Source organism: Apiospora kogelbergensis (assembly GCF_038363985.1).
Source record: "Apiospora kogelbergensis strain CBS 113332 chromosome Unknown utg000003l_segment0_segment0, whole genome shotgun sequence".
In the NCBI taxonomy this organism is placed as follows: Eukaryota; Fungi; Ascomycota; class Sordariomycetes; order Amphisphaeriales; family Apiosporaceae; genus Apiospora; species Apiospora kogelbergensis.
The window spans coordinates 1,746,792-1,774,230 of record NW_027117420.1 but is presented as its reverse complement, the minus strand read 5'-3'; the positions used below and the strand labels follow the sequence as shown (position 1 = coordinate 1,774,230).

The 27,439-nt window shown below is 53.7% G+C and overlaps 9 protein-coding genes across 9 annotated transcripts; 3 read left to right on the top strand and 6 right to left on the bottom strand.

Moving 5' to 3' along the window:
- Window positions 1-3,087: 3,087 nt before the first annotated feature.
- On the bottom strand, window positions 3,088-4,974 carry PG998_005322 (uncharacterized protein; the record flags this gene model as incomplete). Its single annotated transcript, XM_066872140.1, has 2 exons — window positions 3,088-4,680; window positions 4,921-4,974. The coding sequence occupies 2 exons, from the start codon at window positions 4,972-4,974 to the stop codon at window positions 3,088-3,090; spliced, it is 1,647 nt and encodes a 548-aa protein (XP_066732237.1).
- Window positions 4,975-8,605: 3,631 nt separating this feature from the next.
- On the bottom strand, window positions 8,606-11,623 carry PG998_005321 (uncharacterized protein; the record flags this gene model as incomplete). The annotated part of the gene is made up of 2 exons (XM_066872139.1): window positions 8,606-10,442; window positions 10,509-11,623. The coding sequence occupies 2 exons, from the start codon at window positions 11,621-11,623 to the stop codon at window positions 8,606-8,608; spliced, it is 2,952 nt and encodes a 983-aa protein (XP_066732236.1).
- A 1,582-nt stretch (window positions 11,624-13,205) lies between these two features.
- On the bottom strand, window positions 13,206-13,604 carry PG998_005320 (uncharacterized protein; the record flags this gene model as incomplete). The annotated part of the gene is made up of 1 exon (XM_066872138.1): window positions 13,206-13,604. One exon carries the CDS (start codon window positions 13,602-13,604, stop codon window positions 13,206-13,208), a length of 399 nt encoding a protein of 132 aa, XP_066732235.1.
- Window positions 13,605-13,781: 177 nt separating this feature from the next.
- Window positions 13,782-14,191, bottom strand: PG998_005319 (uncharacterized protein; the record flags this gene model as incomplete). The annotated part of the gene is made up of 2 exons (XM_066872137.1): window positions 13,782-14,006; window positions 14,141-14,191. The coding sequence occupies 2 exons, from the start codon at window positions 14,189-14,191 to the stop codon at window positions 13,782-13,784; spliced, it is 276 nt and encodes a 91-aa protein (XP_066732234.1).
- Window positions 14,192-14,218: 27 nt separating this feature from the next.
- On the bottom strand, window positions 14,219-14,588 carry PG998_005318 (uncharacterized protein; the record flags this gene model as incomplete). The annotated part of the gene is made up of 2 exons (XM_066872136.1): window positions 14,219-14,395; window positions 14,466-14,588. 2 exons carry the CDS (start codon window positions 14,586-14,588, stop codon window positions 14,219-14,221), a joined length of 300 nt encoding a protein of 99 aa, XP_066732233.1.
- A 1,220-nt stretch (window positions 14,589-15,808) lies between these two features.
- PG998_005317 (uncharacterized protein) lies at window positions 15,809-17,001 on the top strand (the record flags this gene model as incomplete). The annotated part of the gene is made up of 3 exons (XM_066872135.1): window positions 15,809-16,193; window positions 16,281-16,669; window positions 16,732-17,001. The coding sequence occupies 3 exons, from the start codon at window positions 15,809-15,811 to the stop codon at window positions 16,999-17,001; spliced, it is 1,044 nt and encodes a 347-aa protein (XP_066732232.1).
- Window positions 17,002-17,944: 943 nt separating this feature from the next.
- PG998_005316 (RlpA-like double-psi beta-barrel-protein domain-containing protein-containing protein) lies at window positions 17,945-18,352 on the bottom strand (the record flags this gene model as incomplete). The annotated part of the gene is made up of 1 exon (XM_066872134.1): window positions 17,945-18,352. The coding sequence occupies one exon, from the start codon at window positions 18,350-18,352 to the stop codon at window positions 17,945-17,947; it is 408 nt and encodes a 135-aa protein (XP_066732231.1).
- Window positions 18,353-22,941: 4,589 nt separating this feature from the next.
- PG998_005315 (uncharacterized protein) lies at window positions 22,942-24,322 on the top strand (the record flags this gene model as incomplete). Its single annotated transcript, XM_066872133.1, has 5 exons — window positions 22,942-23,222; window positions 23,346-23,466; window positions 23,538-23,626; window positions 23,694-23,880; window positions 23,954-24,322. Coding segments are annotated over 5 exons (1,047 nt in total), but the record flags the coding sequence as incomplete, so codon positions are not given.
- A 1,683-nt stretch (window positions 24,323-26,005) lies between these two features.
- PG998_005314 (uncharacterized protein) lies at window positions 26,006-26,601 on the top strand (the record flags this gene model as incomplete). The annotated part of the gene is made up of 2 exons (XM_066872132.1): window positions 26,006-26,111; window positions 26,183-26,601. 2 exons carry the CDS (start codon window positions 26,006-26,008, stop codon window positions 26,599-26,601), a joined length of 525 nt encoding a protein of 174 aa, XP_066732229.1.
- Window positions 26,602-27,439: the final 838 nt, after the last annotated feature.

Sequence of the window (27,439 nt, the reverse complement as noted above, 5' to 3'; positions counted from 1 at the left end):
TGCAGCTAGATGCGTGCGTCGGTTGCCTTCTAGAATGGGACCTCGTTTGGTTCGGGTGGGCAGTGGGCGGACGGATGGGTCCCAGTCTCGTATGTCAGAGAATATGTGGGTAAAGGATGCGACTGTGGTGAAGCTTGTTATGGAAGCTTCGACCACGGCTTGCACTCGTCGTTCTTTTTCCGTCTTCGATCTCTGTCGATTCCGGGTGGAGAGGTGGGCAGAATAACGTGTTGTTGGGCAATGGGCAAGTCGCAATGCCCGGTTCAGCGGTGGGCTATTTCCGTCCTGCCTGTTTCTGTTTCCTGCTACTTGCAATTGATTAAAAAGCAGCTGCTGCGGTTCGTGGCATGTTTCTGATTGGGACCGGCCAAAACAAAAGGAGGGACTAAGGTTAAGGGAGACTGGGAAGATATGGAGCACAGAGCGAGCGTGGGTATGTTGTTACTATGTATAAGTTCTCGTGGGAAAGGGAGGCAGGAGATCCTGTGATGATGTTCCTTTTACAGTTCTTTACCTGCCGCGGCCCCCTACCACCTGCAGCTGTTGCCCTCGTGTTCCAGCGGCGACTAAGGTTTGATGCCCTGCAAGCCTCATGCCTTCTTCTTCCCATTCTTCTTTCGGCAACCGGGGATCAGGGGTTTCCCTCTGCTCCCTCAGCCGTTTTTCTTATTTCTCTGCTTCTCTTTTCCGCATTGGGGTGCGGTCTCACCAGCGCTGCCAGGGGCAGGATTCAGGGTTGAAACGGGCGGTGCTCCGTCAACGTACCAATGAGGTGCCAGCGATCTAGACCGGGGGGCGCCAAGATGGACGAATTGGGGTTCGGCGGACCTACGTGTAAGCTCCCGCCGTCAAATCTTGGCAGGCTTCAGGGGCCGGCATATTGGCTGACGGTGTCGGGGGCTAGGGGGGCCCTCAGGTCTCGTTGGAAAAATGAAAAGAGACTTGGTGCTTGGGGTTTTTCCTAATAGCTGCTGCTTGCTTTGCTCTGTCAGTCAATCTGAGGCAGCTGTGGAGTCCGAGTATGCATCTCCAAGCGATGTCTCCGTTTCAATGTGTCTATAATTGAACGCGTGTCGACTTGATCGATCCCGTCGTCACAAGAAGCTGAGTGCCATTTTTGACCTGACTCAAAAATTGTGATGGACACGTTGTGTTGTGGTCGAAGGTCTAGAGGCCTGAGGCTAGAGGGTACTGCTGGCGGTCTCGACAATTTCAGGTTGTAAGTGCTGACTTAGCGACCAGTGCTAGCAGGGGGGCCGACTAGTAAGATTAGCGGGTACTTCCAGCGCTTCTTCGCCGTAGCTTCAGGTCCTGCCGGCGGCCTGGGCAGAAAACCTGGGTTGCTTCACAGCTCAAACGCCGCCCTGGTTTGAAATTGCAGGTGACAATGTCAGTGAAAAAGCTGAATATGACCTGACTGCTCTTCGTACTTTATTCGTACGTACCTACTTCCATTCATCGCATAGAACTACCTAAACGCGTTGATGCTGCATATGCCAGGGGCGCTGCAAAAGCTCCTCCAAGCATCTCATTTGTTGAGGGCTATTTTAAACAAAGGATCACTGCCGTGCATAGTCACTATACAGCCCGACGCGGGTAAGACGAATCGCAAGAGTCCATCTGTCATTCACGCTGTAATTTGTTGCATATCCAGCCCAAGCGAGCGAGCTGCGTACATACGCATACATACATACATGTTAGCGTAGCAGCGGCCACATAAGATGAGATGAATGGGTGGTGGTGTCTCGCAATCCCTGTTCCGAATTGAGGTACCGTCTGCTGCTGCCCTATGTATGGTCAGTTACTGTCTGTAAATAGGTCGCCGCCAGTCTTGATCCTAATCCTAACGGCGGTGCGTCAAACCAGGTGTGATGTGTGTGTGGCTTCGAGTTCAGCCTCAAGAAAACCCTCAATTCCATGTGAAGGTGTTCGTTCTTCTTGTTCCCTGGGCCTGCGTGTTTTTTTCTATTTTATTATGTGCGGGCCGCCTCTCTCATTTACATCCCCAGGCGGCTCCGGGCTCCATCAATCAAGAAGGCTTAATTCCGCAGGTCATCTCGGCGGATACCAGATGAATACGTATATTTTGGAGAAAAGCGCAAATGCCGTTGTCTGTTACGAGCATTTGAAGATCCACCATATTATGGATCTTCACTTCATGGACGGTTCTAGGCTTTCCAGCCGCCCTTCGCTGGATTGTCCCCTCTGCTTTCTCCTTCGGCGCTGGGGTCTCGGAAGGGTGTGTGCTGTATGTATGTAGGTCATGTCGGGACATGCCCGGCGATCGATACATACCACACACACCTCGGCCATTGACCGACGACAGGACGGTAAACCGTTGAAACGAAGAGCGGCAAGATGGATTTCATGCATTCGGCCATGGGCATGCGACATTTGTTTCCTCTCGCGCGAGCACCATCATACCGTGGCTCGTATGACCAAGTCCATTTCCCGGTCGCATGCGTGTCGTCGCGTCCCGTTCCACTGTATTGCTGCAGCTAGTCCACCTTCGCACAGCACAGCAGCAAGATGGCCTTGGAAGGGCCCTCAACCTAACATATCTTGCTGATGGTTGCGTTGCTGGTTCAGGCCTGACTGGAACACAATAGACCATTGTATGGTGCCGTCAGTCATAGCAGGCTCGCGTCAGGTTCCCATTTTGGGTCTCAAGTATGGTATATAGCACTGATGATATTCTGGTCCCATCTATCTGAATATATATATCTCTCTCATATCTACTTGGTCGTGGTAGGAATATTTCAAGAAGACCGTATCTTCTCTCCTCCATGCAGTGGTATCCTTAGGTGTTCTGTCTTGTTCTTGCCTCCTTGACTTTTCTCATTACATCATTCATCTCTTCTCGTGAGTAGTAATGCTGTGTTAATCCAAACGAATGCCCCAAAGGAAAAATAAACCCGACCCTCAAAACCCCTATTGCGCCTCAATACTCCATGGACAGAAATGACGCTGACTCCCCGTACACGAGGATGACGCGGACGCGAGTCCCCTCATACAATGTGACGAATTGATGGAAAACCCCCAAAAGTCGGGGGTTCAAAAAGGAAAACACGGTTGAAAAAGAAAGAATCAAGCAAGAACAGACTCCATGCGACTGCTCCGCTCGTCCTTCCCAATCTTCCGCTTGAACATGTTCTTGAGCATGTTGTCTTTCTTGGGCCGCACCACGGCCTCGAAGCTGTTCTCCCGGTCCCGACTGCCGTCTTCGATGGTCTTGACCGTCCGTTTCGACTTGGAGCTGTGGTTGCTGCGGTGGCTGCGCTCGCTGCCGGCCACGCTGTCGCCGTCCCGGACGGTGCGACTGCTGCTCTTGCGGTACTCGACGGGGGCCTCGCTGTGTCTACTGGACCTGTGCGACTTCTCCGTCTTGTCCGTCCGATGCGTCTTGGACGTTTTGGAGGTCCGCATGGTGCGGACCGTCCGCGCGTCGTCGTCGTCGCCGTACTGGCTCTGCATGGCGTTGGGCGTGATGAGCTCCAGGTCGACGCTGCTGGCGTCGTCGGGGACTCCGCACTGCGAGATGCCGCGGCGCCACGTCTCGATGCTGCTCAGCTCCTCCTCGAGGACGAGGGCCTCGTCGAAGACACTGGCGCTGCGCTCCGTAGCCGGGTAGTCAGGTCGCACCGTGCGGGACCCCGCTGACGAAGCAGGATAGGCCTCGAAGGCCATGGGCACGGCGTGCGGCGCGCCGGCACCCGTCGACATCTCCGTGTGCGCATCGGCGATGCGCTTCACGATCTTCCAGCCGCCGAACATGACGACCGTCACACCGACGGTGAGGCCAGCGGCAATGAGAAATTGCGGGCTCGCCAGCAGGGCAAAGACGGCGGGGCTGCCCGCCTTGATGGCCCCCAAGAAAGCTGGACTCATCTTGCCCAGCAGGGCAGAGAGCTCAGCCAGGCTCAGCGCGACGGCGGCGGCGGCCTCCGGGTTGGCCTGGAGGTGCGTGATCATGTGCGTGGCCGTGTGGTGGAGGCAGTGGGCTTCCGTCAAAAGCCCTTCGATCTTGTGGGCGAGGTCTTGGGCTTTGCGCTCCTTCTGCGCCGCCATGTACGCCGGGTCCAAGTCGACGCGCTCTGCCAGATCCGGCGGGATGCTGCCGTACGCCAAGTTCAGGTCGATCTTTTTGTTTTCCTTGGCGACCTTGGCCGGGTCGATGCCGGCCGTGGAGCGGCGTGCCAGCTGCTGCATGGGCGGCTGGCTGTCGTAAAAGCTCTGGCTCTCGATAACCTCGAGCGGCATCGTCCTCGTCCGCGCGAGGTTGGGCCGGCTAACGGCCATGTCATAAGGGTCGACCGTCTCTCCATAAGGCGATCGGCGTTGCATTCCGGTCGGGGCGCGCGAGGGGGTCACTGAAGACACTTCGCTATGCGTCTTGAGATTCGACTCGGTCAGCGCTCCTCCTCGGGAGCGCTCGGTGGGCGCTCGGGAATGCCGCGACCGGTGGCTCCGGCGAGAAGAGGCGTGCGAGGCGCCATCGCCGTCGTCGTAGGAAAGGCGGCGGCCGCCGGCGCTGAGGTATTCGACCTCGTCGTAGTACTCGGGTTGGCAGGCTACGTCATATGTCTGGCTGCGTTTGACGGCTCGCTCGGCCTTGACGGCGGCCTTCTTCTCCTGGTAGGATGCTTTGGCTTCTTTGAAAAGACCAAAAAGGTGTTTGCCCTATTGTTCAATTGGCAATTAGATCTGATCATGTATTGGTGTTGTGTAATTGTGTGAGTAGGTTTGGCGAGGCTGGTTGGTAATGCGGGGCCACACACCACCACACCACTACACCACCACCACACCACCACCACGTCAGTGCAGCCTGCGATTGTGAAGATTGAATGCAGTGCAATGCGGTTGCGTGCAGTAAGATGTGCAGAGTGCAGGAAAGGGGTGTGTGCGGGCTTAGAGACTCACGTTCGTAATGATCTTCCCCGAGTTGTTAATGATCGTTACCGTCTCTATGGGCATGGTGGATTTGCGCTATTCGGCAGAGCACACAAAAGACGAGGGAGAATCGTATAATGGCACCTGGGTGAAAATGCTTGTCTGTCGGTCGAGCAATGCGATGCGAATGCGATGCGCGACCAGAGGTAGTCGGCCGGTATTAAAAGGCGAGTCGCTAAAGGGGAACGCTGAGCTGAGGCCACAGTCCAGCCACCAGTTGCATGTGCTGGTGTGTGCGACCTGGCGGTGAACGCTTGCTGCAAGGAAGTGTCGGGGAACGGAGTGCTGCTAAAAGGAGGCTCTCATGGCCTTACGGGCAGTGGGGATGTTATAATGGAGCAGCTGGAAATCGGGAGCTGCGAGGCAAGGAAGATGTGATCCGTTTGCTGTTTACCGACAATATAACATATGGGGAGTCAAGACGTTCATGCCCAGTCCAAGCGGATGGGGAGGTTGTTGTCTTAATGCTTCTCTGTTTGGTATTGCGGCACGTACAAGCTCCCTCTCTCGGCTTGTACTGTACCGCTAGGGGGCCGTCAGGAAGCAGCTGTTTCAATCAACCGCCCATTCAGACGTCGTTCCCAATTGGACCCCCCGCGATGATTGGTCGCCAGCCATCTGGTCAGGCGTGGTTGCAGCGGTTGAACGGCACACCAATGCCAGGAAGCTGATGGACCATGTATTCTACGCATAGCGGGACTAAGAAAGACGACATACTGGAGAGAGACAGCAATCAATCACAGTACAGGCTTGGTCGCGCAATCGAGTCTCCCCCGGAATACTAACGTACGGAGGTGTGATAGAATGCAGAATGATGTGATGGAGCGTGTATCGTATGCAAGGCCAACCGTCACAATCATTACGAGCACATGCATGCCATGTGCTCATCATGCTCCTTACTAATTGACCTATTGCTGTGTTGTCTTCACCCGATGGCCAGTATCGTTGGTTGGATCTCAATGCAGCGGCAGGACAGACATACACACCCTCTCCGGGCATGGAGCGAAGGCAGCCCACCACTCACGGTTGCATGGCCATCGACACCTGAAAAAAAAAACAAGGGACGGCGAGCTAGGTGCGCGGGTGTAAGGCGGATGGGATGTGCAAGGGTCGGCCATTCGCCTTGCCAAACCCAAATAAATAAATCGCGCGCGCTTTACGTACTCCCTGTTCCCAGCTCCGTACTGTGTGCGGAAAGGGGAGGCAGAGGAGATCAGTGGATGGTTGATCGAAGGATTACCATCCGATGGAAGGTTGGAAAAAAGGGAGATCGCCCACCGCCAGAATCGAATCAGGTAGCGGGGAGGACGGGTTGCGGGTTTGCCCGGGCGGTGCAAATCTTGGCTGGGGCATCTCGGGCATGTAGAAATCGAACCAGGCCCAGCATTGGAGACAAGTGGTACCTATCGCAACCACTGAATTGGGCGGGGCGTGCTGTAGTAGTAAGTGCAAGTGTAGGAAACTGCTGGACTTGGACCTGCGCTTGTTGCTTGCGGTTAAAACGCATTACATACATGGTAACAACAGCGGTAAGAATCCCCACTACGCAACCGGTGGCATCGCTTCCTATTGACGGCCGGAGGGCCAAGGTGAGGGTAAGCCGTCGGGGCTGACGATCCAAACAAGATGGAAGAACAGCAGAGAGAACGTCCGAGTGGCTCCCCTTTGGCGGGCGAGGACGGAAATAGCAAAGACGGACAGTCTACGGGCCACGAGACACGCACACTTGGACGGCTCGTTGATCAATCCATTTCATCGGCCGTTTGGCGTTTGGCGTTTGGCGCTCTGTTGCGACCCAACGGCCAAGGGAGGATGACAGGTCAGGACGAAACCTTGCTGCTGACCTTGCCAGCCAGTCGGCGGGTTGATGCTGAGGAGAGAATGAGCTGAGACCGGCCACCTCCAGGAGCAGTCAGATCATTGGCAAACACATCACTTCAGGCACTGATCAGAGAGTCATGTGGTGCCGCCATTAATTCCCGTAAGCGCGTTTGGGCAGTACAAAATGCTGCACTAATGCCGTGACGAGAAGCACAACAGGGTGACGATCTGGTGACACCCACTCATTCTGGTTACGAGCCACCTGTGGCTACATAGATGGCTCTCTGTGGCTTACTTGCAATATGTGCATCATATTCAATTGGACTTCCAGAGCCGATCTTGGCCGCAGATTTCGACATCAAGCTGGTATCTCGGAGAGGCCTGAGGCCGATGACTCTCCATGTCGAATCCGATGAATTGCGCGCAGAGTGGTCTTGCATGACTGTAGGCGGTAGGCGTCAGACTTTGAGATCCCTCCCCTCCCGGTGGACCGACCAGTGGACTGGTGGACCGCAACCCAGAAGCGCAACCCACCGTGGACACTTCCCACTGCCAACCTCTTTCCTGGGACTGGGACTGACTGACTGATGATCTGAGCACCATCATCACATATCACATATGTACGGTGCTGAAAACGGTAGGTGCGTGAATTATACATAGCCTGCAATATTGGGATCTGGGGTCAAAGCCAACGCGCTTCGAGCGCATCGTGACGAATTATTATTCCCATGGTTGGTCATCTCCTCCACGATTATCTTGTGGAACGATGCCATTGTTCGGCACAAAGACAAGTCTTCGTCCACGTGAGGACATTCTTGTAAAGCTATGCCATTGTCTTGAAAGGACCTCTTTTGTCATGCTTTCTATCATGTCAAAGCTATTGGCGACGGGCATGATGCCAAGCCTCGAAGGTAACCGCCAACCATCATCGCCATGTCCGTCGTCGTCTCGACAAACTCATTATATCTCCTTCCTTTCTGGCCTTGAATGGACATGTTTCAGCCACAAATATGACAGTACCAAGAATCGCCAGAGCTGAAAGACAAATCAAGTCTATAAATCCCAGGATGGATGTCTTCCTTCTTGTCGTTAGTCAATCCCATCTCGACCACCACCACCACTAATACCATTGCGTCACTAAACCCTTCATATACCAACAACAACAACACATCACCTTTGCTTTATATACTCTAATCCTCTTTCCCCAAATACTCCAACGCCAAAATGGGTAACACCTACTACTGCTGCAAGTGCGCCGGCCAGAAGGAGTTCTTCTACGGAAAATGTCAGAGCTGCAGCCACCAGCAATGCAGCCAATGCTTCCAACAGCCTGTCGTTCAGACGGTGGTGAGAACCTATCACTGCTGCAAGTGCGCCGGCCAGAAGGAGTTCTTCTACGGCAAATGTAAGGGCTGCAATCACGAAATGTGTAGTAAGTGTTTCCGATAGACCTGAAAACACGTATGTATGAGTGAGCGGAGAGGCGAAATGAGCCCTTTTCGCTGCGTTATGAGGTAAGGTAAGGCAAATACGGTAAGCAGTATATAGGTAATAGAAGAAGTGTCTATCGTATTAAGAGAAAAACATTACCAATTAGTATGAAATACTATGTAAAGATCGACGGATGCCTCTTTCTCATAGAAATTATGAAATAAAAACCCGAAGAAACTGGCTGACCCGAAAAATGGTATATCCCCTGATACGCTAACCAGTCTGACCCAGCCCATTTCTTCCCAACCAAGCGCCAGCCTACCCGAAAACGCCATGCCCAAGCTAAAAAAAAAAAACAAAGTCGCCTTGTTCATGCGTTAGAGAGAGAAAAACTGGTCGACTTTTATCTCCCGCGAAACAAACTCGCCTCTCTCCTCGCCTCCCTCCTCGCCTCCCTCCTCGCTTGCCTCACATCACCTTCCAGCCCGAAACCGTATCTAACCTCTTCTCCGCCGCCGCCAAAGGACCCCTGCTGCTGCTCGGGACTCATCATCACCGTCGTCGTCCGCCTCGGGTACTGAGCGAAGTCGTCCATCATGACATTATTGACGCCCAACCCTTGCGCGCCCCCACCGCTGAGCGGCGAGGATTGATGCACGACCCCGTACCCGACGCGCATCTTCTTGACGTCGGGCGTGATGTCCCCGCGCGAGTCCTCGCGCCACCGGACCTTTTCAGGGGCCGGTCCCCGCGTCGCCGCCACGATGCTCGAGAATTTGGTGTTGCGGAGCACCCCTTCGTTCTCGAGCACGGCGGCCGTGCCCAGCACCATGGCCACTAGAGCGCACAGCATGGCCGCCGAGTACACGATCCAGAGGTCGCGCTCGACGTACTTGTACTGGTTCTCGTAACGCGACTTGTTACACGGGTACAGCGTAGACGCGTCTACGTCGGCGTCCTTTTCCTTTTGGGGCTTGTTCTTGCTCCCCGGGATGTCGAGGCCCGCCAGGGGCCCCGTTGTCGTGGCGCCGCTCTTGGTGTCGGGCTTGGCGGCCCAGACGACGGTGAGGAACTGCTGGTACGAGAAGAGCGACAAAATGATGTCTTCGTAGAGCCCCTGGACCAGCTCCGGTAGATTCGAATAGGGGAAATCGTCGCGCGTCGGGTCCAGCAGTTTGGTCTGGAGCGCGTCCGTGTTGGCGATCGGTACGCTGACGGGATTTGAGACGACGGTGCCGTTGACGGCGTTGCGCAAGTGAAAGCCGAGCGAGTGAAAGGCCGCAACTCGTTTGTAGGTGCGCTTGTCGCGTGGCAAGACGAAGTTTTCTTTCGGTCGCGCGGTGGTCTGATCATTTGTGCCGTCGGTGGCATTGACGGTACGGTCGTAGACGGTGTCGATCACGGGATACAAGAACTCCCTTTTGGTGACTTTGGTGGTTTGCTCCTTACCGCTGAACTTGAAGTCTACTTCGTAATTCGTCACGTAATGCTCGCAAGCGACTATCTTCGGCGTGAACGCCTTGCCCCAGGCTGGGTCGGTGTTATTGTCTGGTGGTTTATGGTTTCGGTCGTTCCACACAGAGTACCCGAGCCAGATGATTGGCTCAGTGCGAAGAGCGCCCAGGTGTTCGGGCAAGTCCTTATTGGGGATGGGCTCATTCTTGTCGTCAATTGGTATACCGCCCGTAGCCACATGCTTGAACTGCTCCTTGGCATACTCGCCTCCGGTCGCGTAGGCATAATAGCTGTGATTTCCCTCCGGTAAGAGGATATTGGTCCCAAAGGGCGTCGGGTTCCTGCCCAGCTGCTTCGGCTTCTGCCCGACACCGCTGGCCAGCTCGGTGCACTTGTAACCGGGCCCTGTAAACTTGATAGAATAGGTACAGTTCCAGCCAGAGCCGCATATCTCCATCGAGGCGTTTTTGGCGCTCATGACTTGCTGGGACAGGGTGCTGAGCGTCGCGACGCCTGTGAACTGTGTACTTGCGCCGATGTAGTAGTCAAACCAGCCTGTTTCATCCGGTTTCTTCGGGTTTTTCGTCGTGTTCCACATGCTCAAGGAAATCTCAGTGAGCCCATTTATTCTAGTGGCGGTGCGGAAGTCCTCTGTCTCTTCTTGGGTAAAGTTCAGTGTCCGGATGCCCGGACACATCGTGTTGTCCTTCGCCGACGTCAGCTCCACCATGGCTAGTTCCACGCCGAGCGTATTGCTGGTCAAGATTATGACTAGAGGAGTGAGCCTGCAATTGATTATGTAAGTCCAATCTGTGTTTGTGGAACAGGGTAAGTATCAAGGGGCCACCTACCAAGCCACTAAAGCCAGAATCATAGCGATGCTCGCCTTCTGATAAGTCTCGAGGTTGAAGAGTGCTACGACGTCCTCGGTTGCCGCAAACAGCGAGTCGATGGCGGCGACGCTGAGGATCTTGTTGCGCACCGTGGCCCAGATGCGCTGGCGGAAGGCCGTGACGATGCACGCAACAAAGCCGGCCTTGGACGCGAAGGCGAGGACCGTCCCGTAGCGCAGCATGGTCAGCTGGTTGTCGGCGGGCTTCCCGTGTAGTGACTTGTAGAAGATGTGGTGGCCGGCGGCGCACAGGAGGCCGAAGGTGAAGAACATGTACATGATCCACGCCTGCCGCAGCTGGTACCACCGCTTCGCCTTGGGCGGCGGCCCCAGGACCGTCGCATAGGGCGGAGGGGTCCCTTGCGGCGGGGCCCAGGCGGGATGGGGTCCGGTGGAGGTCGCGTGTGTGTGGAGGAGACGGGCCTCGGAATCTACGCGGCTGTCGCCGTGCTGGAAATAAGTGGCATAGGGCGTGTAGGTGGAGCCGGTCGAGAGACCAGGCGATGCGTAGATGTTGGAATAGTTGCTATCCTCGAATTGAAGCGGGTTTGGCTTGGGACGGGCAGATGCTGTCGTCGACTGTGGTGGGATTTGAGATTCCCGGTTCGCACTATTACTATTGAAAGCCGATGGTGCTTGCTGCTGTTGAGGTTGCTGGCCGCTGATGGGCAGTGGGCTGCCCAACACCCCGCTACTAAACCGAGACGCAGTGGTCAATTCGGGGGAGACATGGTGGTGGTAGCTCTGCTGTCCGTTGTCGCCTACATGGTAACCCGCAAATTGCGCTCCAATGTCGCCACCTGGTGCCCATTGTGATGCCGGTGACACGGGAGAGGCATACGAATAATTGTTGTTGTTGTTGTTGTTGTTGTTGTTGTTGTTAAAGCTGTAAGTCGAAATGTCTGGTAGTTGGGCCGCTGTCGTGGTGCTGTCGCTAACGTGCACGTATTCCTGGGTCCGTGCCGTCCCAGTGGACGCGGATTGCGGTGGACTCGAATGACTTGCGGGTGGCCCGCCTCCTCCCGGCGTATAACCAGATCTCTCCCTCTCGTTCCAATCACCGACGTGGGCCATCCTGTTTCCCAGTGATTGCGCGAAGTAATATACCAAGTTCGAAAAAGGAAAGAAGAGACCGGAGTAAGCTGCAAAGGCAAAGAACCGTCGCGGCTGACGAAGGGTTTATCTAATTTACAGCGATTCCCTAAGGAGGGGCCTGTAAGCACTTACGAACCTTGCAGGATTTGACAGAAATCGTTCTACAGGGGGAGATGGCTTCGACGGACCTCGAGGGGGGACACGGCGACATTATTAGAAGCGGGAAGAACGGTTCATCCCATCCCCGACTTGCTCGCCTAGCCCTCTACTGCCAGCAGTCCCAACATCCTGCAGGGTGGCGTCGGGGGACAAACGAGAAGAAAAACGAGGATTGAGTTCAAAAGCCAACGCCATCACCCTGTCCCAAGCTGGTGATACGACCGACGGATAGGTGCACCAAACTGTGTGTAGCACGGCTACGACGTTCTGGAGTTGGTGTACATTGGGGCGGTGACGGAGATGAAGGCCAGCCGTGATTCGCCAATTCCTACGCTGTTGGTCCCAGCCTGCATACGAGATGCGTGCGTCCCCGTCTCTGCAGGACAAGCAAACCAAATGGTACATTCCTGGCACCTGGTTAACAGCAACCGAAAGCTGAATCAAGGTCCTGGCTAGCACCGAGGCGGCGGGTTCGATTCTCTACCCGGGCTGCCGGGGGCCTGGACTTTGCTGATCATCCGCCTCGCGGGGTTTAATTCAATTACAAAATTAGAAGTCGTCAGGCTGTGTATCCCCGGACAGAACCTTGTTCAACCTCCGACCAACAATTACAGCTACACGCAAAGTAACTCCGCGCAGTCTGGTTTAGAGCTGGCAATCGGTCTATACGCGAACATGCAAGTGCTGACGAAGAAAGACACTCGGTTTGGGTGAAGTCCGTCTCATCGCAAAGAACGTCTCACAACGTCTCCTCCCAATTACCCGGGAACGGCCGGCGTCAATCGTTGTCGTAAGGCTGCAGTCATGTTCACTTATCAGACATACCACCTGCCAAATGCCACATGCCACTGGGGGAGAAGCGGGGCTTCCTTCATCCATCCCAACCTCACATAAGCTGACTGATTTTCTCCATCTGGCAGTCCGGGTCGGCAGAGATCGATGAGAATGTGCCGTGGCGCCAGCTTGCAGCTTGATAGACACCTGTTCAGGTTCCTCCATCATCAATAGATACTGCTTGTGTTCTTGGCAGCTTTTGATTGACACCCACCTCGGCAATCACCTTCTTTTGTTGCGTCCTGCCAGTCTGCCCTTCCCTGGCTCTTGATGTCCGTTGCTTTGTAGGCGTTTCAATATGCGAATAGCTACATCCACCTTGACGGACCATGAAAATGCTGCAGGTCTAGCCCATATCCAAAAACCACCTGTTCGGACTAAGAAGCAAGGTCTGAAGCCTCAAGAAACTGCAACTGATGACAAGTAATGAGGCTTGGGTATTCACTCTACACCTTAGCCTTCCATTGGACAAGCTGGCACCGCCTCCTTGCCATCTATTCAATCCGTTTCCAAGTATGTTCGATGTAGTCCTCAAACGGCACGAAGTCTTCCGGGTAAAGGAATGCCGTCATCCAATAATTACCCTGCAGGTCTTTCCCGTGATGACGAAACAGTCTCTCTGGAACCGACTATCCTCGACGCAACCGCTGTGCATATACACTGGTTTGCCCGGCGGCGTGGTGGCAACGCCAGTATCGACGCCACTCGTCGAAGGGGTGACCTCGGACTCCGGTCCTTCCTGTGGTATGATGACGGCGGGGCTGAAGTCGCAGGCGTTGAAGAGGTCGAACTTGGCCCAGTTGCTGTAGATCAGGAATTGCGCGTCTGGGTTTCCATAGAGCGGGTCCCGCTGACCGAGCCCTCTCTCCTTGAGCATGCGCATTTGGGCACGTATTTGCTCGTCCGTGACCTGTTCTTGGATGCTGCTGCGTATTACCTGCGCCGCCTCCCCGAGCGGCCGATTCATCGCGAGTCGACGCTGAGATCTGTGTACGCCCCGCATGCCAAGTTTTGCACGTATGCCCCCCCCTTCTTCCCCTTCTCCTTTTTCCTCATCGCCAGGACCATTTTGGAGGCTCTTGAGTCGGCCCACTATGTCGACGGCGTTCGTGATCAGCGCCGGTCGCGTCCCAACCCACGCGCGCTATACGAAGCTAGCCGTCCATGCCGTCAAGACGTCACTGTTGCTCAGGAACACCGGCTCGCCGTCGTTGTTCTTACTCGCGGCCTCGGCTTCCTTCATGCAATGCGCCCGCAGCCGCGACACAAACTGGCGTGGCAAGCAGACGGAGCGCGTGCTCACCGTCGGTCGCCAAAACACGTTCAACAGCAGTCGGAAGACGAACTTGATGAGGCCCCAGCCTTTCATCTCGCGCGGTATTAGAACATACGGCACTGTAATTTGGTCTGCTTTTCCTTTCCCTTTCCCTTCCCCGTCAGTTTCCTTTCCTCCCTCGACGCTGTCGAGGACGTCTTGTCACGCCTCTAGCAGCGGCGGGATACGGGCTCGTCGCGACAAAAGTAGTCATCCTGCTCAGTACAGCCGCCGGGCATGACGCCGAACTGCTTGAACTCCAAAGATCATGGGTGCAGAGAAGGACCACCACCCTCTGCCGGCGCTGCCATCCTCGCCCTGGGGAGTCGGCTTCCTAGCGGGTGCTCGCCAATGGACATGCCTAATGTCTCCGCGCTGAACCGCACGGCGGGACGCTCCGGCGTAAACTCCCTCGGCACGTGAAGCTCCAGGCAATTCTCTCGCTAGAAATGCGGATGGATGCATGCGTTAGTTTTTGCTGTGTTCGAAAACAAACGAAAGGTGAGTACTCACCTTCTTGCAGAGGCGACCGCCACGCTTGCGCCTGTCACCCTTGGAGATCAGCTTCGCGAGGCCATCGTGCAACTTCGTCGCATCCAGCACCACATTAAACAGCAAAGTCTGGGTCAAGACCATGTTAAGAGAGCTCATATGGCTGTCGAGAAAGTGCAACGGGAAGACCTCATCCGACTCGACTTTTTGGAGGCTGCGTCGCGACAACGCGCCATGGGTTTAAGCTCTGCATGGCGACCACAAACGCATATCAATCAGCAGGAGAAACTATATGGACGACAGGAAGTTTGAACAGAACAATCCGACCTATCTCTTCATCTCACATCCTCTTGGATGTTTGCCTAAAGCCCTATCCGTCGTCTTCCTACTCCATGTGTAGTAAGCAAGTCTTCTGGGCCAAACCCACGAGAGCTCCACCAGCAAAGCCCTAATGGACGTTCCGCCGTGCTCTTAGGTCGCGAGCAAAATGAGCTTCGCGTATGCAATCAATTCCTATAGTGCATACCGCAGTCAAGTTCAACTAAGACGCGAAGCGATGGCGGCTGGGCTGGGTTCTTTCCTTTGGGTTTCAAGGTTCTTGGCATCTTGAAACCACAAAAAGCAAGCCACCATTTGTCCATTTGTTTGCACTTTCCCAGCCGTGGCTTCCCTTCCAGAAAGAGAAACCCAGTCACGGTATTTACTATTGAGTCGGATCCGAAATAGAGACATATCGAGCTGGCCATTTGTAGTTGTGGATCGACAGTGATGTTCGGGATATCACCAGCCCTGAGGAGAAGGAGGTTGACGATTATTTTCCAACGGCAAAGTCGGCACACGCCTCAGTCCATATTCCTGTCAAGTTTTCTGTATGCTGTATTTGAGAAGTACCGGTGATGTGAGCAGGCTGAGGGAGTATCGTGGGAAGGGACAGCCGAGAGGTGACTTGCATGACGCGCGCCTTCTGTTGCCACTTGGGCTATCGTGGTTTTAATTGCATGCTCCTTGTGACCACGCCACGGAGTGTCATTCGGGCAGATGGGGCACAATGCAAACAATAATCCCATGCGCCCCAGATTCGTTCATCGTCATGCCCAGTCATTGTTACTGGATTGATCTCACGCAACAACAACAACGGATAAAGACGTCCGATGCAGCTCTCTTTTAACCAAACAGCCCCCCTAATCCAACTTGGGCAAGGCAGCCTCCGATCCGCCACGGCCCTCCGGTCCTGGTACCTGCTTCGACTTGGATCCTGAATTGTTTAGGTTCAGTGGCACTACCTTACCTTACCCAGCAGCAGCACAAGACAAGGTGCGCGACGGTAAGAAGAGACCAACATTCCTTTCTGGATCAATCATACCATGGGGTCTACTCGCGGCACGCAAGGCTCGTCCATGGTTTCGGAGGATGCGTCTGCATATGCGCGTATCTCGGCTGACATACTCGCGACCATCTTCGACTATGCGCTGAATAAGTTCGACGACACGGTGCACCGGCTTGCCGCCGGAACCCCCAGGTTCCTTTCCGTTATCGAAAATTTCGTCATGGCGGGGGAGCCGGTAGATATGTGTCTGCCCGCATTCCCCTTCAAATCGGCAAACAAGGTGTACAAGGTCTTCGGTATTCTGCCGGATAAGGCAGAGGAGTTGGCACTGGAGCGCCTGAACACCATGTGCGCCAGGATAGGGGAGCGATATCCACCCGGCGCAAAGCTCTTGATTATTTCGGATGGACTTGTCTACAATGGTTTGTGGCACCCATAATCAGCAAAATTCGTACTTAAATTCCTTGCCTCAACTCCTTTGCTGACTGTACGAGCATCTGCGAGCGCAGACCTCCTCTGCATTCCAGATCGCGATACTTGGGCATACGGTGAGGCGCTGCGTGCTATGGCCCAGGAAAAGGGGTTCAAGCACATTGCTTTCTCACGACTGCAAGATTTTGCCAAGATCCCGCTTCCGAAAGCACAACTCAACGAGATCACCTATGTCGCTAACGCCACTAACTTCCGCCGCTACCTGATGAACAAGTATGGTAATGATGACATCAACATCGACATCGAGATCGCCACTAACACTGACACACGTCTGACTTTCTGTGGATACAAACGGTTTCTTGAGTCGGATCTCAAGTATATCTTCCCCAGAGGCACGAATAGGACGAATAACGCCTACAAGAGGGATGTCAAGTACCTTGCCAAGGAAATGTTGGTTCGAGGATATGTGAGCCATCCCATTGAACTGCCTCTTATTACTTAATACACTGACATGTGCTTACTAATAAGGCGTTCGCGGGCGCGGTCAAGGATGCCTTCCCAAGACACCTACGCCTTTCCATTCACCAGTCCACCGGAGAGCACAAGATATCTATGAGCTTATTGAACACCAAAACGGGCTTCACCACACCGTGGCACTGTAGCGTCGCTTTAATGGCGAACGGCGAGTGGCTGAGCGCGCCCATGGGGGACTTCAAGGAGAACCCAAATTTGGAGGTGGTCGAAGTCGACGGGCGACCAAGCCATTTCCAAGAGAGGGAGGAACGCGGGAATAGATAAGAGGCTCGGAAGCCCTAACCGAGTACACGAAGGCTGCATGTGGGAGTTTGCTTCCATTTTCTCGCGCACAAGGATCCGCCAAACATCTTTAATGCAATCGTACGTAGTGTTTAAAAGGGGTGGAAAGCGGCGGCATCAATTCGAGACATGTAGGGATCTCACTAGAGAGCTGATGTTAAAAAGGATATGTTGTGCAAGCGTGCGGCGCCCTACATATGCCGATCTACCCGGACATACCCAACAGCCCCATGAGGCTCGCAGTCAGTACGACGGACGCCGAACCCGCCCTTTGCTGACAGGAACCAGCTGAGGTGAGACATGACATGTATCCTAGCTGCCGGGATCTCGAACAACATCTAATCAATGCAAAGGCGACAGCTATGAAAAGCTGGAACGTGCTCTTATGACTTTTAACTACCAGATACGTTGGTCCCACTCCCCTAGTATCCATGTCAAAGCTGACTTTGCATACTTGCATGGGCATAGTGATTTCATGAAAATTACACTTACGCGGTAGGTACATGCTTTGAAGAACGCAAGAGAGGTCGAATGATTCAATGTGGAGATGAGCCCTATCCTGTTGCAATGATTCTGTAGTATGCCTTTATGAGGGTCAAATGATTTAGATTTTTGGAAAATAAATGTGTTATATAAGTGAAGCTAGAAAGTAATTTGAATGAATTGAGCGATTGTGGTGGGACCCTGTAATAGCACTCCCGAAACTTCTCTATAACAAAGCGTAAAAGAAGATCGCGCCTGTGTCCATGTGCCCTTTCCCCAAAATATCCCTATCAAATTATGTACCAGAAGAAGAAGAATAACGAGTATAGACAGCGAATCGAAAGTCTGGATGGCGCATTTGCAGTTTCCACCTGACCTCCCCTTTCTCTCCTCTTTTTCTGCTTGTTGCAGAGACTATGTGATACGTGGGAGAGCCCAGGATTTAGACAAAGTCCCAGGTGACCTTGACGCGGCCGGCGCCGAGCCCGCCGGCGAGCTCCTTGAAGACCGAGGGGGTGACATCGATGTCGTTGCCCTTGCAGCCGTAGCACTTGTCGACGATGGTGACGGTCTTGGACTTGCCCTTGTAGTTGACCTTGAGCTTGCGGCCGCACATGGGGTCCTTGTTGGGGTTGGCGGCAGTGAAGAAGGCAAACGGCACGGCCACGATGGCATCGTTGGGCCCGTTGGTCCGGCCGCACGCGCCCAGACCGGGGTCGTAGTAAGTCATGTCGCCGCTGCGGGCGCGCGCCTCGAGGACCGAGGTGGCTGCGTTCTCGCTGCTCTCGGTGACGGGGGCGGCGGCGGCGAAGCCGGCGGCGGCGAGGACGATGGCGGTGAAGAACTGCATCTTGAAGTCTTGGTGAAAAGGAGTGAAGTGGAAAGTTTTGAAAAGGGGGGAAGTGTTTGGGTTGGGTGGTTGATTGTTTGTAAAGAGTGGACTATTGAGGATTCTGTGTTGTCTCTGGTGAAGGGAGAGAAGATTGTCTATGGAGGGAGATGATGAGACCTTTTATATTCGCTTTCTCCCTCAGTGTCTCCCTCCTCGAGACTGAGATACATTATTGACGAGGCTCAACTTCAAAGCCAGATGACAGTAGCTGCCACCCACGAGATACGCCACTCCCCTCGCCCTGTAGAACCGAGATCACAAAGGAGTGGACGGTGAGAGTCCTCTTCACTCCCACTCGCTTACTGCGTATTGGAAGTTGTCCGTCACCGCTATAGTACTACAACGACCCACGCAAGGTCAGCATCACCCGACCCTGCTGTGTTGCTCATGCCTAGAACGCTCCATAAGGCATATCGGATTCTGGTAGAAGATTGCAACCAAGACGAGTTACGTTACTTCTGTATAAAATGTATCCTGGTGAGGAAAGATTCGGTGGGGCTCGATAGGGTGTATCCTGATCGGGGACATGATCCCTTCAGACAAAACAGGGGGCCAGATCCTTCCAGGTTCTCGGGGAATGTTTATTTCCCTCCTCAGAGCTCCCCCACCCGAGTTGTTTGCTGCAGAGCCGCGCCGGAAATAGACAGCGAAATTGCACATGTGGATGCAATTCACCTGAGCGGCTTGAGCCTTAATCTGATACTTGGGTGTAATAACCTTGTTGGTGAGTGCCGGGGTTGTATGGCTTCAAACGTGCATGTCTTGATCCTGGCCGAACCGGAGGGATTAGCAGGAAGGGAAACCGAGTTTACGGCTACGAGACAATTCAAAAAAAAAAAGAAACCCCATGGCTCCCTTTTCAGCGTTGTACTGTGAAAGTGTGATATCATCGAAGCGATCTGGCGCCGCCGATTTTTTCTTCTTCTTCCAAACCAGCGTGATCTCTTGTGGTAATGATCAGACCTCATGTGATACTATAGGTCCATTGAGAGATATGCAGGCACAATCTTACGGCTGCGAACGCTAGGAAGCACATTTGCTGACTCTCCGCCCGACAGGGCGAGAGTCACCGAGGAGAAGTGCATTCATTAGCGTCGCATTTCGCTTCTTTGGCACAGGGCAGGCAGGATTGGTCGAATGACCCTATGATTTCTTACGCCAGGTGAATCCTTTCAAAGCCAACATCGTTCAGTTGTCGAATAAGAACGCCGTACTGAAAGAGGGGCGCCGATACATGTGAGGCTGAGGTGATGGGGATCGCGCAGACCGGAACCAACCGGCAGGCCACCACAGAGGGGCGATTCTGCGAGGGGTTACTGCGCGCGCCAAGACTTCTGTCGTGCATCTCACTCTTCGCCCTTGCATGTCACGCAGACAGGGGCCTGGCGGGTCCTTTGGTCAGCTTCCCCGTGGATCCGAATTCTGCGCCAGGTCTTGCCCTGACCTGAGATCTCGAGGCATTCTGCTTTGCCCCCGCCTGGCAGCTTCCGTGCTGGCATCTTCTACTTGGATATTTGGGGTCATTTGACAATGCATGTTGATCTCGGATGAGATAAGCATTTCCGAGCCGCTGTCAAGCCGCCGCCGACATGTAGCAACTCGATGAAAGTGAGACAGGTTTGCTTTCCAGAAGGTCGAAGTGGAAGGATCCGAACCCCTGTTCGATCCTGGTCTTACTCAGGCACAAAGTAAGCAAGCCACCGACTGCCCCGAGGGAGATTCGAATCGAGAATGTTCACTACGTTACCATTAGGTTGCCTACTAATCCCAAAGGATCCTGATTTTTCAATATCTCTGCCCTTTCATTGTCGATATCAGCAGTGGACTCGCCGAGTCGGGAGAATCACCCACCGGAGAACTGCCAAATATAGACATAAGTAGCGCACTTGCCAAAAGAAAAGTGCAAATTGACCAGGATTTGGTGAGCTAAGCCTTACATGGCAGACTGACGGGAAGTTGCCTTCCATGCTTGGCGGTCCTCAGATACACCGCTCGCTCTTCTGAGCTTCCTTTCCCTTCCATCCCGGCGTATATCGGATATGACCAGACAGTCTCAGACGTAACTGTTGGCTGTGGCTATCGGCCTGAATGTGTCGCTGAGGTCCCCAAGTGTGCAAGGTTCCCCCACACGTCGGGCGGACGGTGATCTACCCCTGAACCCCCACGCACGCTCAGCCTCGCCAGCGGATGAGGAAGCAAGCAGGGATGCCGGTCCACAGCTTGATGAATGCCTGAAATCGGTGAATCAGGGCCGAACTGGTGACCACAACGTTTAAAGTCCATTAGCCGTCGTAACAGTGTTCAAGAGCCTCACTATATGCTCTAAGAATCATGCAAATTGATGCTTCCTACCCGGAGCTTCCTAGGTAAATTACCAACTGTAAATAAGACTTGTCACATTTACTGGTTTTTAAATATCGACCATCTTACATATTTTTGGAATGAAATTAAATATAATATAACAAGTCAAATTCCGGTCATCCTGAAATCTAGAAGTCTAATAAACGTGGCGCACACGAGCAGTTTAATCTCCGTAATTGTTCATAGTACGAAGGATGCTGATTTCCTTGACCACTCTCATCTTCATGGGAGGAGCGCCCCGTCTTTGCAGTTCTTTTATCTGATCAGGGTACATGGACGACGTCTGCCAGCCCGGACCCTCTTCCTTATCGTCAAAGGCGGATGCGGGGCCAGCGGCCATGTCTACGCCGCGTCCCACATCCGCCGGGCCCTGAAGTGCGGCCGGACCGGCATCGTCGTCATGTGGAAAAAGACACTGTAGCACGCAGCACTCGAAGACGCGCACCGCAAGACACGGGGCGCCGATATTCCGTCGGCGCCGCTCCTCGGAATGACCCGGTACGAGAAGAACGAGATGGTGTGCACAAGATGTGCATAAATGCTGATGTTGCGATTATAAGAAACCAAGGACAAGGAAGGAGGAAGGAAGCAAGGGAGTTGTGGTATTCGGGACTTCAGGAAAAGACATTTCAATATATTCTCATATGTCTCTACAAGGGACTCGCCAGGGTGGTCCTATTCACTCATATTAGCATATACTGCAACTCATAAATATCTCGGAAGTGCCATGGACCACGGCAGCTGGCAGCTTGTTGCCCTAAGCTCTAGATCGCCATCAAGATGATCCGGGGACTAGTTTGCTTTAGTCTCGTTTGCGGGATGCCGCGTCAACCGACATGGTCACGCGGGTACAGCCAGCCGTAGCTCTCCTGAGCGAGGGCGTTGGCGCACTGCTATGAATCTGGCATGCCGACAATTGCGCAGATCGCCAACTTGACTTCTAGTACAAGCTAGGTGCATTTTCCCACGGATTGTTTGCTCCGGTTTTCCAACCGTGCGCCCCTGGTTTGGGCGAGAGCTGGGCCGGCGTCTTGGATGATATCCGAGATGCGATTGAAGTTGTCTCAATAGTCCCTGGCTTGGGGAGGCTTACCAGCCGACGGGGCGCAGGGCCAGATTCAGCTGCTATAATACAGACGTTGGTGGTTGGTAGGGATCAGATTAGCAACAGCAGCACACGAGCATCCAATATGGCCAGAACCGTGGTAAGAAGGTCTAGCCAATTACCTGGTCGGGAAGGCGGGCGGGCGGTTTCCGCACCCCAAGAGCCTCAGGACGGGCCAAGGCCTATCTGGGGCTAGCGGCATGACGGACAGAGATAAGATTTTCTGCCGGCGCACGGTGCTAGCGTCGTCTCGGCACGTCCACATACATCGCATAGCCGGCACGGGTTGGCGAGACGAGGTGCAGACAGTGTAGTGTGGCAGACGTGTGTAGCCCGGCCCGACGGAAGAAGGCGTTGGTGACGGCGCAGATCGGCAGGCGCTTCACGCTTTACGCTTCGCGCTTCACGCTTCACGCACGCTTCACGAGCCAAGACACAGGGCGATAGGGTGTTGTGTGTATGTGTGTATGTAGTGGTTGCATAACAGCCCAAGTGGAGGGGCGGGTGTCGTGCCAGGGCCGAGGGTTGCGCGCATCCGCTTTCGCAATTCCGCATGGGCCATATTGGCCATGTTTTCTCCGGCGCAGAGCTACCCTTCTTGGTCAAGTCTGGCCACTAGATCTCGTGCTAACCTGCCAGAAACATATGTATTTCCTCGGTCAATGCGGCAGTGGTATAGATCGTTACCTGCTCCGGCATTATTAGTCTGCGAACCTGCCGATCACCCTAGCACCATATAGATTCGTCAAGCCTCTAGACCTCTCCTACGCTACGGGGTTCCTCGTGACTCGAGCAACTAATTTTCCGCCATCGCCAACCGAAACGCAACCAACATACATACCTACATACATACATAAAGCCCAAGCGAAGCATCCCCGCTCCGCCTCCCCAATCTTCTCCAGTCAGAATGCAGAGTGGGTGACGGGTCAATATCTGGGATCGAAGCCACTACAGGACAGGACTCGACCGAGCCGCCGCCGCCGCCTTCGAGGCTCCATCTTTTCCCTTTGTTTGAATCTCAACACTGACACGGCCGCACACCCTCGCGCCGCCACCACGACGACAACGTCATCATCACAAGGGGCCGGTGGCGACGACGACGACGACAACAACAACGACGACGACGACGGCTGGAATCATGACGGACCCTACCTCCAAGGTCGATTACCAGGTAGCCTCGCTGGCGGCGGGCTTCTCTCTGGGCTTCGGCATCCTCACCGTCTGGGAGGCGTCGAAGCAAACCATGCGCAACAAAAACCCCATCCGGAGTCCGTATATCTGGATGATCTGGGGCGAGATTGTCGCGAATTTGGTCCTTGGCATCCTCGCTTATCTATTCCTCGACGGCACAGTCACCGCAGGGTAAGCTGTTCTCTCTTGCCGCTGCGCCGCATTCACACATGCATGCATGCCGGCGTCATGCACAGGAACGGCATCGCATCACGGCGCGAATCAAGACTGACGCGAGATCTCGACGACTTTTAGGGTTCCGCTCTTCTTTATGATTCTGCTCTGCTGGGTGTTTGAAATACAGCTCCTCATGCAAATTATTGTCAACCGCATCGCCGTCATCTCAGAAAGCCCCCAGGTAGTCTCCTACATCAGGGTACGTCCAGCAGTGCCTTTCGCTTATCCGTCTTCCTACCTTTGCGGCTTGACTGACTTGGCTCTTCGCAGTGGGGAACTGTGGCCATCATCTCTTCCATTAACATAGCTGTCTTCATCATCTTCATCCCAGCTCATCTGGATCATCCACCAACCGAAGCGTGAGTTACTCTTCATTGTGTCTGTAATCGAATCATCTACGCCATTGTGTGCTGACGAACCTTTCAGATTCGTCGAGGCCAACAAATACTGGGATAAGATTTCCAAGTTCCTAATTTGTTTTATGGATGCGGGTCTCAACTGGTACTTCCTTCGCATTGTCAAGCAGCGCCTGGTGAAGTACTATGGCTTGAAGAAGTACGCTCCGTTGGTGGCCTTCAACGCGAAGCTCATGGTCTTGTCGGTCGGCATGGACGTAAGTTGTCTTGAACGATGCTTCCCTTGTTACATCTTACGCCGGATACGGCGCTGATACATGACCCCCTTAGGTCTTGCTTATCGGCCTCATGTTCCTCCCGAACCAGACCGTCTTCATCCAGTTTCACCCCGTGACCTACATCGTCAAGCTCAACATCGAGATGGCCATGGCGAACCTGATCCGGAAGCTGGCGCAGAACGGGCACGCCGACGCGCGCCAAGACGAGTCCGGAACCAGCAGCACGCACCCTTACGGCTACGGCACCGAGAGCTTCGGGCGGGGTCACAACCAGGACCGTGAGCTCACGACGTACACGCGCACCATCAACCACAACAAGGCGGAGCGGCCTGGGTCGGCCGCCGGCTCCGACGACAGCGGCTTCGGCGGCGGTATCCAGAAGACCATGCAGTACAACGTCACAGTCGACGACGCGGCTGAGGTGAAAGGGGAGCGGGTGCAACGCATCACAGCAACAACAAGCCGGCGCCCAAGCCGCTGTCGGATTCGTCCTCGGACGAAATATCGTTAGCGCGACACGCCGGGCCCCATGCCTCGTAAATTGGCCAAAGGCCTCTCCTATTACTACTACTACGGAGTTACGATGTTGAAGTCAGGAACCAGGCCACTTGTTGCCCCTTTCTACGTTATGCTTGCCGGTTATAGAATTAACCATTAAAACTAATGTTTTCAATCGATACCCAACTACCAACGGCGAAGGCGCTGCCCAGGAATTTGATCAAACTCTGCGTTCTTGCAAAAGTTGGATAAGCTACTCAGCAAATCCATGCCAACATATCCACTCGGTCCATAAAATGCTTGCATGTTCAACCCCTGAGCGACCCCCTCGCGGTCCATAACTCGTCCCTTTCGCTTTTGGCCGGCTTCCGCACGGCTTCATCAGCAACGAGTCCTGCAAATGAGTGCTTATGAAGTGCATCCAGAAGTCTATCTTCAACGCCTCCAGGCACCAGTACACACAAAAGAAAATTCGTGATAGTCTAGATCGGCATCAGGATCAGTGTGTTAACTCCAGTCGTGGGAATCACCAACATAGATCAAGTCCACTTTGTCGGCATGCATAACGCTCCTTTAACGTTCAGATAATGTGCAATGATGGTATGCAATCAAGTAACCCCTCTCTTTCTTCTTGACTTGGTATACAAATCGTGGTTCCGCGCAATGATGATCGGCACTTGGGTACCACTGCGAGTGGGTCGTGTAGCCAAGCCAGGTGACGAGACTGGCATTGTTTCAGTGACCAATGCAACATCATGTAACATCACCCAGGAGCCAAAAGCGTTTCAAGCGTGGCATATAATTGGACATGCCGGAACAACTTGACCAATAGCCATTCGAGCTTGGCGACCAAGGCCCGGCAACAGCATCCCGGTTCGCAATTCTTATATAATCAACCACGGCTCACGCCTTCGTCCGAAAATGACAGGTCTTGACAGCCAAGGGGGCCATGCCGGCTTGCTGGGAATGCAAATGCCGGTCATACGAGTCTCATAACCTGCCATCCACTGCAACCCCCCACACGTTCGCGTGATGAGCGCCGGGACCATGGGGGGACCAACGGTTCATGAGCGTGAATAGGCGGTCACCGTTACAGAACGACCCTGCGTCTCGCGCTGAGCTAACTCGATCTGTCGAGGATTATCGCTGTCCTGCCTGTCTGTATCATAACAATATCAATCTTAGAGAGTGGCTCTGCGAGCCTGTAGACCCTAGATGTTGATCAGACGAACCTAGAGTTGAGTTGATGGAGTGACCTAGGAATGACAGGATCAAACAACGAGAAGGAGAGAGATCCTTGATGGCGGCATGGATCATCACTGTAGATCGAATCCGAGGGGAGCCGACTGGCGTACTCTCGACTGTATATAACAGGACTCGACTCGCGATGCTGTTGAACACTTCTTCCTTGCTTCATCCCAATCCAGTTGTTTCCGTTCTTTCTTCACCTTCAAACTCTTACCTTCACACTCACCCGGTCCAGCTAGCTGTCGACGATCTTTACAATACCAATTCACTTCAATTCGATCTTTATTTTCTACGCAATCTCACTAAACGCCCTCCTTAACCCACTTATCATACGACTTATTTCAAACCCACTATCAAGATGCAGTTCCAGTCCATTTTCTTCTCTGCCGCCCTGGTGGCTCTCTGCAGCGGTGCCCCCGTTCCCCAGAGCAACGGAGGTGGTCTTCTTGATGGCCTCGTAGGAGGTATGTCACATCTAATATTGTTACCAGGCGACTAAAAGGGATCATGTTTAGCTAACAAGCAATTATTCTAGGTGTTGGCAACACGGCCGGAAACCTGGTTGGTGGTCTCGTCGGTGGCGTCGGCAATGCTGTGGGCGGCGTCGGCAACGCCGTCGGTGGTGTCGTGGGTGGCGTCGGCAATGCTGTTGGCGGTGTAGCCAACGGTGCCGGTGGCCTCGTCAACGGCGTCGCTTCGGGAGCGGGCAACGCTGTCGGCAACGTCGCGAACGGTGCTGGGAACCTGGTGAACGGTGTCGCCAGCGGTGCCGGCAACGCGGTCGGTGGTGTCGCCAACGGCGCGGGCAACCTCGTCGATGGCGCGACCAAGGGTGTAGGCAACGCCGTTGGTGGTGTGACGGGCGGTGCTGGTGGCCTGCTCGGTGGCGGTGGTGCGAAGAACGGCTCGGCGGGTGGCTCTGGCGGCCTGTTGGGCGGAATCCTCAAGGAGTAAGAGACTGGAAAGTCAGCTTTCGCCTACTGATTGAAATCACTGTTATGTCCAAGGCCGGGCCTTGTTATTGACGTCTTGGACATCAAACAATCAGTGCTTGTCCCATCAAGATTTGGAGCCGGTAACAGGCTTTAAACAACAAGAACTAACTCGATACCCATAAACTGTCATCTAATTCTACTACTCCTGGGCGGTTTCCTAGCCACCGTTATGATAATAAATACTCCAACCACCATCTGACATCCACGATTGACTTTTATCTTTTCCGACTACATGAGTAGAACTCTTGTCCCGCAGTCCTTTTAGACCCGAACATGTTAACTAGTTTTCAGAAAGCCCTGGTAACTTCAACTATTTCTTGCCTACTAATGACACACTTAACAACCAGTATGCCTTTTGCGAAGCAGACCATGATTTCTGGAATGGATTTTCAAGTCATAGTAGCATTGATTGGCAGTGAGTGTGTGCATCCATGAGACATTGATGTGTGAAAACGTCAACTTTCCCTGACGTCTATATAAATCTAGTAACTTCAGTGGGTAAAATGACAACCCTATCGCTGATACAAGCTGGCAGTAATGGGAAAGGTACCCAAGCAATTCACCAATTGGCTAGATTATATGGCGTGTCCCGTAGTAAATAGATCAAACATTATGACGGTTCATCCTTCCGTGGATCATCGACTGACTGCGTGATGGTATTGGTTATCCGGTAGTACCTCATGGGTTTGGTAATCTCAGACAAAAGTCTTTGTTATATCGTCACACTTGCCAATATCAACAAGTAATTATTAAAGATGATATGATGAGTCGCAATAAGCTATTCAACAACGTGTGAG